This window comes from Colias croceus, chromosome 9, assembly GCF_905220415.1.
Source record: "Colias croceus chromosome 9, ilColCroc2.1".
Lineage (NCBI taxonomy): Eukaryota > Metazoa > Arthropoda > Insecta > Lepidoptera > Pieridae > Colias > Colias croceus.
The window spans coordinates 4,490,482-4,503,024 of NC_059545.1; the positions used below are offsets into that span (position 1 = coordinate 4,490,482).

Sequence of the window (12,543 nt, forward strand, 5' to 3'; positions counted from 1 at the left end):
AAATTCAATTTTATCTCTTAGATCATAAAGATTAAATTTGTATATTTTCTTTCCATGATGTGAACTTAGTGATAGAGTTGAATTTAAAAACTCGTCACTTAAAAGGTCGTAAATTTTTACGACTTTCTTAGTGACGGACTACTTCTAACTATCGTTGTCGTTAAAAAATATTTTTACAAGTATAGGGTTGATGTACCACTAGTTGACCATTTAAGCGGTTTTATCTTTAGCTAGGTATATATAAAAAACGGGTTATTTGTTTTACGTTCAATGTTATTTTTGGGACGCAGATAATTGAATAGTCACTGCAACTATTGTACTTAGTATCAATTTGATAACCTTTAAAGGTTTTATGAAAACTACTCTGAAAGTTACTTCTGCTAAAAGTACCATTACCTGACCACTGATCACCAATATCTGACCATCATTGCTCTAAAAGTTGACCATTTTCAAAATGGACAAAATGTCCTTCTTCGAACATTAGTTTTGTTTAATAAATAAAAAAAGTCTGTATTTAAATTGAAGTTTTTTTTATTAAATGTTATAAATCATTCTTACAATACTTTTTAGCAACAAGCGTAGTCTTTGATAAACTTTGGGAAGACGTACCTGCCTCTTGCAACCGTTAAAGGACGTATTTTCAACACAACGTTTTCTGGTCTTATTAACTGTTCATCTTGTTTTCTGTTCTGTTCAACTTGAGGGAACACAAAAGTGTTTTTCTACTTTAGGAGATTTCCTCATGAATTTTACTAACACGTGAGACCCTTCGAGAGCTTCAATAACTTGGCCTATGTTTTTTTTTTTTTTTTTTGAAGTTCTACTTCTTTTGGCGCGATGGAGAAAAATGATGAGAGTGAATTTTAACGATGCGCGAGATGCATTGTTGGTGTTGGAATAGGACTTAGACGGCTTATATAGTTTGTTAAATTAGGGATAAGCACAAAACAAAGCAAGCCTTTCTTAGCAAAATATAAAGAACCAAGAGCTGACCATACTGGTCAACAATAGGCAAAAAATTGTTTTTGTTGCTCCAAAAGATAACCAGGCCGCTAAAAATCATGAAAAACTGTTCATGCTAAAAATGAAGCCGAAAGTCTATAACAGAATGGTTCAACATTATGCCTTTAACAAGAGATATAAAAAGTAATCGATTGCATTCAAGATTAATTAAGATTTCCCAATCAACTCCCGATAAAAAGCTCTTAGTAAAAAATGTGATTACTTACGAATCGATAAAAAATGTGATTAATTACACGAAGATCGTGTTAAAAAAATGTCAATATTTCTGACCAATGGCAGCAAGGTTTTTTTTTAATAGGTAGATGATGTTGCTATACAGAAAAAACAATAAACTATCATCTGGGGCTGCCGTATTTTATTAATTGGCGCGTATATTTGAATTTTGGTCATGTATTGGTGCTTGGTCAGCTAGTGGTACACTGACCCTAATTTGAAATGAGATGAGAATTAATAATCTTTATTATATTAAAATTTTACACAACTGCACAAAAAGGAGAATAATGTTTATTTTGTAAGTATACATTTATTAAAATTTTCGCTCGGTTACTTTTAACTGGCAGAACATTTAATGGTACGGAACCCTTCGTGCGCGAGTCCGACTCGCATTTAGCCGTTTTTTTGTAATGTTAATCTTGTAACCTTTCTATTATGTAATTTGTTTATGTGTATGTATTAATATTGCGTATGTTTCAGATTATATATTTATGTCATTTCGTTCAGACTGTCATAAACTTTTAGTACTACTTTTGATAATGTTCTTGAATGAATACATATTCAAATACAAATAAAATGGCTTTTTATTGTTTTTTCGTATGAATATAATAATGATGAAAACGTTACTAATGACCTGTAGTAGTTTTTATGAATATAATAAGTATTATGTTATTTCTAATTTCAAGTAAATTATTATTTTTGTAATATCGATATGGTTACATCCCTTTAGAGCGATGGTATTAATAGGTATATGTACAGAGATTTTTCTGTGTGATCGATGTATGTGTGCAAAAACATGCTAGTGTGTCAATAATTTTGTAATAGTTTGAGTTTGTAAAGACACAAATTATTTTTGTGAATGTGTGATTGTGTTTCATAGTGTGAGTTACAGTTAAAAAAACTAAAGGGGACCTAACGAAAAAATTGTGGGACCTTAAAGGACCTAACGGAGACCTATCGATTAAGGTCATTATTGACCCAAAATTCTATGGATGGGGTGCTAAAGGGTATTTTTTTATACGCAAAAATTTAAAAAATTATAAAAAAAAAAACTAAAGGGGACCTAACGATAAAATTGTGGGACCTTAAAGGACCTAACGGAGACCTATCGATCAAGGTCATTTTCGACCCAAAATTCCATTGATGGGGTGCTAAGTTTGCATTGGTACTGTTAATAAACTTATATAAAAGTAAATTTGGACGAATTAATAATATTAACCATAACCACACCATAACAGTAGGAAAATTCAAAATATATGTAAATTAATTATTAGTTGTTTCTAGCTAACTTTATCGAAAAAGAAACCATTAATAATTTGCAGAGAAATCATAGAGAAATGCTGTTTCTTGACGTGTGAAAATTTGACAACTTTTGAAACTTGATTCCGATTTCTGATTTCTGGAATCTTTGTCTATGACTCTCCTTAAGGTTGGCATTTTAGCACCGTGGATTCTTTTTCATATTATTTCACTGCAAATTGTTAGTTTATCTTATATTCATATGAGTTTTTGAAAAAAGTGCAGTGAAAATAGTTTAACATCATGTACTCCAGTGACGATTACAACGAGGTCAGTAACTAATGCAATATTCTTTAACTACACATAACCTTTTAAAAACAAGTTTGGTTCTTATATATTTTGTGAAAATAAAACACCCCCTCTGTACACTTTAGAAGTAGTTGTACTGAATATTATGTGCTTCCATGTCATATTTAGTAACAAAAAAATCCTGCCTGCCTGTGTCTTGGATCTCAGAAACGGTATACATTTATGTTGAATTACATAGGAACACATCGTCATTAGAATAGGAAAAACGTAATTATCTAACAAATGTGGAGTTGAGTGTAATAGGGTTGTGTGTGAGGGTGAGTGTTGTAGTGTGTGTGTGTGTGTGGAAGTGTGTGTGTGAGTGGTAGTGAGTGTGTTTATGTTTGTGTGTGATCAATACTTTAATCTTATATTATAGTAAATGAGTACCTTTTATATTCTGAAAAGTAACCAGAATAAAATTTATCCTTATTGTATTAGTTTAAATTATTATATTAAACCAGATCTTCGGTATCGCTGTAGGATACTTCATGAAGCCAAGATTTCATTATTTTGTTACAATATTTCAGTGATTTCGTTTTGCAGACATTATTGTATGTATGGATAAGTGAGTACGATGGACTTCATCTAGCTATTTTTGAGTTATAGTTGTGTTTAAGCGCAGTACAGTAACAAGGACAATGATTTTATTAGTTGTATTTTATAGCGCTTCATGAGTTTTTATAAAAACATTTCTTGCAGGGTGGATATGAATCCTATGGTGACTATGAGCCTCACACTGGTGATCCACAGTATGATCTTGATTATGATAATAGATCATACTACCAAATGCCGGACATGGTAAACTATTATAATATTTTAATTTTTAGTTACAATAAAATATAATCATCATCAATAAAATACAATATTGAAAAACTCCTAAACATTTTCTAAATCTTTTAAAATATAATTATAGCAAATCAAGATATAGAAAAAATACAAATATCATACAATACTTTTTAAAAATTTCAGGTTAAGAAGTTTCTAATTTACTTCCGTAACATGATCAATGAAGGTGTAACATATGAGATTCTTAACCTTTACGAGAACACCTTCCCAAAATTGACTGAACAATACTTTGAAAACACACCATGGCCCGATGAGAAAGAAGTGGCTCCAATTGTTGATAATGACAATGTAAGTATAATTTTGACCTATCCTATTTACATGATTGTATAATTCTAAAAAGCTATTTTGTTTTAATAATAATAATAATTATTGCATTTTATATAGACTCTATAAACTTAATCAGACAACATTTTCTTCTATTCTTGATTGATGAAGTTATTCTGCAATAGTTTGTTAATAATAGAGGCATAATAAAATTATTTGTTTGTTAAGTAATAAAATTCTGTTACAGGTTTTTATGATTCTCTACAAAGAGTTATACTTCCGCGACATTTATGCCCGTGTGCCTGGCGGGCCGAAACCAGAGCAAAGGTTCCTCTCATTCTACAACTATTGTGATCTTTTCAACTATATACTATCAGCGGAAACCCCAGTGCCTTTGGAGTTACCTGACCAGTGGCTCTGGGAGCTTATTGATGAGTTTGTGTACCAGTTCCAATCTTTTGCACAGTACAGGTAAATATAGCAAAATAAAATAGATGTTATAACTAATTTTTGTAATAAAATAATTTACTCAGACAGATAATTTTGTAAGGATTAATTTAACCCAACTTAGAGCCAGCGCGCACGAGAAACTTTGTCTCCGCAACTATTTTGTCTCTCCCACCCATGGGCTAGTATGAAAGTGCGCGCACGTAGCGACGCAACTCCCCATACAAATTGATGGGAGAGACAAAATAGTTGCGGAGACAAAGTTGCTCGTGCACGCTGGCTCTTACAGCTGTGATATTTTTGTTATTGACTTTTGTTGCATAAATTTACACTATTTCTTTAGCTATTCATAACTTTTCTGATTTCAGGTCTCGCACATCTAAGTTGAGCACTGCTGAAATTGAAGCCTTAAATACTGACAATAAGGCTTGGAATGTGCTCTGCATTCTCAATGTTCTGCATTCCCTTGTGGACAAGTCTAATATTAAACGCCAACTTGAGGTAACAAAAATATTTTTTTTCACATAAACTTTACAAGTTTTTATCAATTGGTATTTTTACCGCTTCGTTTTCTTTATTTTGTATTACAGGTGTACGCTGCAGGTGGTGACCCTGACTCAGTCGCTGGTGAATTTGGTCGCCATTCCCTTTACAAAATGTTGGGTTACTTTTCCCTTGTGGGATTATTACGCCTACACTCTCTACTTGGAGATTACTACCAAGCAATTAAGGTCAGTGTATTTACACTACCTACACTATCTATTTAGATATACTTTGCTGACAATAAAGACTACTGTTTTTATTGTATCTAGTGTAAATATTAAAAGTATTTCTTAAATGTAGTGTTAAAGTTCTCTAGTAGCTATTATGTGAATAATACATTTTTTATTTTTTTTTATTTCATTTTCCATATCACATTATACTTCTATTTCCCTTCTGTAAATTTTCACGAAAAAAACAATTTCAGGTGCTCGAAAACATCGAGTTGCACAAGAAGTCCCAGTATTCTCACGTGCCGGCGTGTCAAATCTCCACGTCATACTATGTAGGCTTCGCGTACATGATGATGCGTCGTTACGCGGACGCTATCCGTACTCTATCTTCCGCGCTCTTGTACATGCAGCGCACGAAACAGCTGTTCTCGTCCCGGTCGTACCAGAATGACCAGATCAATAAGCAGACGGAACAGATGTACCATCTGCTTGCTATATGCTTGGTGCTGCACCCGCAGTGCGTTGATGAGTCTATCCAACAGGTACATTATTGAACAATAATGTAATATAAATGAAGTTTTTACTAATATAATATTCTTGGTTATACTTTATATTTGACTAGCGGTCTGCCCCGGCTTCGCCCGTGGTACATATTTCGCAATAAAAGGTAGCCTATGTTTTCTCAGGGTCTAAAGATTGTCTGTGCCAAATTTCATCAAAATCGGTCCAGTAGTTTATGAGCCTATTCATTACAATCAAACAAACCTCGTTATAATATTAGTGTAGATTTATACTTCCCTTAAGTCTTAAATTTATATTTGTTAAATATCCAAACAAATTTAAGCTTGTAAAAATATAATATAAAGTCAACTTTATTTAAAAAAGTTAAAGCGACTTTTTCTTAAAATATTATGAAAGTAAGCTTTTGTATTGTTGTAGGAAGATAGATGTGTGAATAATATTAATTAAATAAAAAAATATTTACAGGTCCTCCGTGAAAAGAACTACCATGAGAAGATGTTCAAGATGCAGTATGGAGATCTCGGAGAGTTCGAGAGCTGCTTTACCTTGGCTTGTCCCAAGTTCCTCTCCGCATGCCCGCCGCCCATTGAACCCGGCTCCAACTATGGAAGGGATGCTGTTAAGCATCAGACCCAAGTGTTTATGGATGAGGTATTTCTTAAGTTTCATAATAAATTATTAATACATAGCTCTTCTCTATGTAACACACAATTTGGATTCTCCTAAAATCATCTATAAAAATATAACACCAGGTTCTTGGGATATCTGGACATTTGTGACAAATGTTCATTATCACTGACAAATATCTTGGGTTTGTTTTGAACTTTTTAATTTATTAGTTAAGATATAATATGTGATTTAATAGTTACACACTGCCATTATTCCTTACTTTATTTTGAATGCTTCATTTCAAGTCACATCAAAATAATCATTTATTGCCTATCTTTTTTTATAACAACATATAACTTTACGCTTTTCACCCACCAGGTGCGTCAACAAAAGATGTTGCCAACTATCCGTTTGTACCTGAAACTGTACACAACGCTACCGATGGCGAAGTTAGCCGCGTTCATGTCAGCGGCCCGGGGTGGGGACAGGGACGCGGTGAGGGAACACGCGGCGCTGGCCATACACCTGCTGTGCTTCAAGCACAAGATGAAGAACGTCGTGTGGACGAAGGGACCGAGCGGACTGGACGGAAAGTTCCAGAGCGGTTCTGAGGTGGGGGCTTACACTGTAGTCTGTAGTACATAATGTACACAAGCTCAAAATGCGTCTTGAAAAGCATCCTTCTTCTGTATCTCAACAAGCAATAAAATTATGTATCATCAATTACAATCCGTTACGATACAATCTTTTTTACGTGTCACGCGCATTCCCTACAGCTCGTAACCATTTGCTAACGTCTTAAGTTTTTTTTTTTTTTTTCGAATATAATTAAACCTATCTTATATTTTTGTCAAAATGAAAAGAATTAATACCTTGATATTTATTTTCAGTTGGACTTCTACATCGACAATGACATGATCCACATTGCTGACACCAAGGTTGCACACCGCTATGGTGATTTCTTCATCCGCAAGCTTCTCAAGTTTGAAGAACTCAATCGCAAATTACACCACATCAAGATATAATTAGTTGTGAATACATTTTGTAATGTGAAAAATAAAAACAAGTAACTCATTGAATGCCTTTTATTTTATACCTTTGGTGTATATGGTACATATTTACGAGATCTTTTGTAAAACCTTTTAGGTTCAACAATATCAATGTTTTCATTTTGTATAGGTTTAGGATATGATTCTTTAAATTGTTGCCATGGGTCTTCTGGTTTTGTAACGTCTTCAATATTTACATTTCTTAACCACTTATTATAAATCATAATATACCTATTGAAAGCTAAAATCAAGACGCTGTCTTTTTGGTCTTCTTTATACTGTAAATAAATTAATTATGTAAATATTAACTTAACATCAAGCTTAAAATATTCAAAAATCTAATTTGAAATCAATATAATCAATTATTTCTTACCTTCTCAATAATTTTTTCACATTTCTCATTGAATGATTCCAAATGTCTTAAAAATATATCATTTACTTTCAAATTTTCTTGTTTGACCATTTCTAGTATATATAAAATATATCCAAATTGCATTTGAGTAGTACCGTGTCTAAGCAGTGTTCCCAATATAGTTATGTTAACTCTAAAAACATATTAAAATAATATTTAAAAACTTGTATACAATAAAGAGTTATACAATTTAAAAATTTGCATAGAATAAAGACCATTTTCCTCTAAGCTACATACTGATAAAAAAAATTAATTAAAATTTCATACTTTAACTGCTTTTCCTTCATCTCATTTAATAATTTTTCAGCAAGCTCTTTAGTGTTGCAGGCCATAGCAAGAGTTCCATATGTCATTATATTAGCCTTTAATTTAAGTTTCTTATTAAATGGGTGTTTCTTAATTCTTGCAGCTTCATTTTCAATCATATCTTTAACATCCTACAAGACAAAAAATATAATTTCAAGTACATCCTACTAATATTATAAATGCGAAAGTTTGTATGGATGTTTGTTACTCTTTCACGTAAAAACTACTGAACCGATTACAATGAAATTTAGCACACATATAGAGAGTATCTTAGATTAACACATAGGATAGTTTAAATCCCACGAGAACGGGAACTATGCAGGTTTTCCTTTGCAAACGCGGGCGGGAATCTATTAATAATAATAAAAACAATTTCAAATAAAGACTACTCACAAAAGCACTTTTATAATCTGATCTAAGGCATCTCTTTTTAATTAACATGTTAAAGAATGCTATGTCCATTTTAATATTTTTAGACTTCATGGTTTCTATCAATTTGATCTCTGCTTCTGTGTTATCTTCTATAACATCTAGTATTTGGGTAAAAGTTTTGATATTTGGTGTAACAGAATAGGTTGCCATCTGCTGTAGGAAGTCATCCTGACCACCCAAAATAGCAAATTTATCTTGAACTGTGTGCACTTCCTGGAGATCACATACTTGTTCTAAATTTAATGTTTTTGAAAGTAGATTTGGCACTATTTGTTGGGGTATTGAAGGTAAATTTTTGTTATCCACAAAAGTTAGAGAAACTTTGTCATCTGTTTGTATTGTAAGATCTTTTGTTGTTATATTGTCTTCTGTTTGAATTTCAAGGAGAGAATTATTTGTGTTTGAATCCTTGTTTTCTTCAGGTAGATGAATATTTGTATTTGAATCCTTGTTTTCTTCAGGTAGATGAATTTTCGATCCACCATTAGTTGAAGTATGTTGTGGTAAAAATTTCATGTCCTTTGATTCTTCGAGATATAAATTCTTTTTTAATTTATTGTCATTTAAAAGTATATTTTCTTGAATTATGCATATCATTTCTTGTATATCTTCTTTACTACCTAGATTACACTCTTTAACACATTTCAGCATAAGATTAAAGGAATATATATTTGGTTTTTCCCGCAATTTTAACATTTTCCTCCATACAATAAGAGCATGTCTTAATCCAGAATCTTTATCTGAGATACATGCATGTAAGAGATGATTTAAAGTATGGACTCTGATTTTTATACCCTTAGAGATCATTTCATCGACTATTTTAAAGGCCATTGGCAAGTCACCACATCTACCAAAAGTTTTTACCATAACATTATAATTTGTTAGATTTGGTTCAATTCCTTTTTCTATCATAAGATTTCTAAGATGTTTTGCATGTTTGAGACCATTCTCTTTGTAAGGACTATTAATACAAGCTTCAAACAAACAAGTATATGTGTCTCCTGTTGGTTTCAAAGCCCTCTTTTTCATATCATTATATAGTTTAAAGGCTTTCTTTGTATAGCCAACATCTGCACAGGCACCAATTAATATGTTGTAAATATAATTTCCAGGCTTTACTAAATCCTCTTTTAACATTCTTACTTCTAAAATATCAAGTGCTTCTTTTAATCTTTTGTGTTTCAAATATTGTTTAATGATATCTGCATATTGTTTTATTGTTAGCTGTCGTGATTTTAATGGGCGATTTTTCAAAAAATCCTCTTCTTGAATGTCACCTTTGTCTTCAAATACATTATTGTTTGCGGAAGGTAAACTTGAAAGGGTTCCGAACGTATCAGGATCTTCTAAGTAGGTCAAATTATTTTCAGTTTTATATTCTTTACCTTTTTTTTGCTGTGCAGTAAAATTAACTGCGGGTATATTCACTGAAGAGAAATTATGACGAACTAAGTTCATTGAATAAGTATGGCGCTGGGTTATATTTTTTATCAAGTGAAAACAACGCGACGCCATGGTTCTTTTCTATGTACCGTTATTTTTATGCTTTAATATTGAAAATAAATTTCACGGTAATATAATATAAATTGTTTTTAACTTATAAATTATTACGTTCTTGTTCATAACCTTATTTTTAACTTTGTTTTGACTTTTTGGGAGCAGACTACAGTCTACAGTTGACAGCTTTAAGTTGTAGTTATTTGACGTTGACTGAAGGAAAATTGCCATTTGATAAAAATTGCAATTCAGAATTGTCTGATTTTTGACATATAAAGCCGGTCACTCACTTTCGCACGAATACAATTGAGTCGATACATATCAAACTCCGGTAAGTCCATTCTAACAGAAATGTGGGAATCGAGGTATTTTTAATAACTTAAAAAATCAATATGTTTGGACCTTTATAATTTATGACGGATATAATATAATACATTAGAATTATTTTTACGAAGAAAAAGAAATGTATTACTTGATGATTATGCCACAAAATTAGATTTAAATCTGGACATACAGGCGTTTGATAAATACCAGCAAAACTTACCGGGTTTTGAAAAACATCGTCTTGGACTTACAGGAATTTGAAAAATCTCTAATGGACTTACAGGGATTTGATAGAACTCAGTTTTGGGACGTACTGAGGTGGTGGAAATGGGTAGATAGTTTGTCGCGTTGTAAGTATTGGACGTTAAAATAAAATATGTAAATTAAAAGATACAAATTATTATTATTATGTGTATCTCATTCCATAATACTCGGGTACCATTATTATTATTATTATTAACCTTTATCATCCCACTGCTGGGCAAAGAGAGGGGTCAATAAATCAAAACGGTTGAAAAAATCTCAGTACGGCCCTGGGCTTCATGGCTGGGAATAACTACTGTGCGTGTGCTGTGCGTCAAGTTTCATTTATCTTTTAGCTGTTTTCTGAGCCTTGTCGGTTTTAGCTTTTGGTATTGTTTTTTTCCTTGCTTTGTCTAGAACCACCACCTCTATAGTAAAACTGTTTTCTTCCATCATTTATCAATTAAAACGATTTATAAGCATTGGTAACACGTGTTAGCTTCAACAAAATTGAGAGAAATGGCAGCCATTTTAGTGCTATACTGCGCTGTGATTGGTCGAAATGGACTTACCTGAGTTTGATAAACCACTGTCGACGGACATACCGGAGTTTGAAAAAAAACATTTACTTTAAACCTTATTTTAATAAAGATACGATTGACTTACCTAACTTTGAAAAGTACAGACTTGTTTAGTTTTACAATTCAAAATTGGCGCCATTGTTATCTCAATTTTGGCAGGGAGTGGACTTACCGGAGTTTGATATGTATCGACTCAATTAATATCCTCTCTGACGTGTAAAGACGTGTACAAGATGCTGTACGATATGCAGCGAAAGTATGACAATTTTAAGCCATTTAAAACTGGTTATTTCGAAACAGGCTCATATGATCATCGTTACATTTCAAATTTCAACTAAATCAGTGTGGTTTAAGTAAATAAACCGCGACACAAACGAAAAAAATTCTCTGTTACATCTCTACTCACAGAACAGTAAAACATAATAGAAGTGCGATGTGGGCGTGGCCCACGTGTCACTAGTAAGGTAAGATCACCTAACTCGCTCTCAGTTGTGCGCAGAAAAATATTCGAGTCGGTTGTCAGCTGTCAAACCTTATTTCCATATTTATTCATTATTTAGAGCGTGTTGTTCGGTATTAGAGTGGAAAAATGATAGCAGACGAAATAATATCAGCAATCGAGGCATTTCATACCATCGGTAAGTCTTATTTTAATTTATTTTAAATATATTTTATGTTACAACTTTGCTTGTCGTAATTTGTCAAAAATTTATAAAAATATTAAGTCAAAATAAACCTTAAGCCATAAGAAATAAGTACTAATATAGATTGAACAGCAAACAAGACTTTCTGGAATATTATTGCAATAAACAAACGAATGTCGGATTAGTGATGCATGTGGCGCATATCGACAGTATCGATACTTTAGAAAAGACAAACATTATAAATATTAAATTTTATTCTATTTTTCCTTAGCTTTCATTTGTCCTATTTATTTATAGATTTTCGAAAGAGCCTAATTTAAAAGAGAAATGGATAATAAATGCAACGTGACGAGTTAACTGGATGCCGAACAGCAATAAGCAGTCTAACAAAGGCCACCGATACATCAAACCTACGGCAGTTCCAAGATTTTTAAATAATGCATATTTTCTGTTTGTTTTGTAAATATAGATTTATACTATTCTATTCCGTTTTTTATTTAAATATAATAATATGAAAAGACGTACTTAGTAGTAATAAACATACTCCAAAATGTGACACATTATCCTATACTCATATAATAGAAAGAAAAAAAAATGCACAAAAATATATTTATTTGTGAATTATCGATAACAAGGCTGACATCCCTTAGAGCATAGCATCAGGTTAATGTCAAGTTAATGTCATTAATTTAGAGTGACACAAATTTCAACCTTATCTTTATGTGTTGAGGTTCAAAGTTATATGTATTGAAAACCAACGCCCTCTGTTGTGGAATAGCTGAATGTTTTCGAATTTGGAATTTCTGAGCAAAGAGAAACAAAACAGCT

At 32.2% G+C, this 12,543-nt stretch overlaps 2 protein-coding genes across 2 annotated transcripts; one reads left to right on the top strand and one right to left on the bottom strand.

The window, feature by feature from the left end:
• The first annotated feature begins 2,636 nt into the window (after positions 1–2,636).
• LOC123694193 (eukaryotic translation initiation factor 3 subunit L) lies at positions 2,637–7,302 on the top strand. Its single transcript, XM_045639550.1, has 10 exons — positions 2,637–2,805; positions 3,526–3,624; positions 3,796–3,960; positions 4,184–4,407; positions 4,752–4,884; positions 4,974–5,114; positions 5,351–5,638; positions 6,084–6,269; positions 6,606–6,839; positions 7,118–7,302. Exons 1-10 carry the CDS (start codon positions 2,779–2,781, stop codon positions 7,250–7,252), a joined length of 1,632 nt encoding a protein of 543 aa, XP_045495506.1. The 5' UTR covers positions 2,637–2,778; the 3' UTR covers positions 7,253–7,302.
• On the bottom strand, positions 7,298–10,074 carry LOC123694192 (pentatricopeptide repeat-containing protein 1, mitochondrial). Its single transcript, XM_045639549.1, has 4 exons — positions 8,388–10,074; positions 7,956–8,125; positions 7,650–7,821; positions 7,298–7,554 (listed from the first exon to the last, which is right to left on the bottom strand). The coding sequence occupies exons 1-4, from the start codon at positions 9,939–9,941 to the stop codon at positions 7,318–7,320; spliced, it is 2,133 nt and encodes a 710-aa protein (XP_045495505.1). The 5' UTR covers positions 9,942–10,074; the 3' UTR covers positions 7,298–7,317.
• Positions 10,075–12,543: the final 2,469 nt, after the last annotated feature.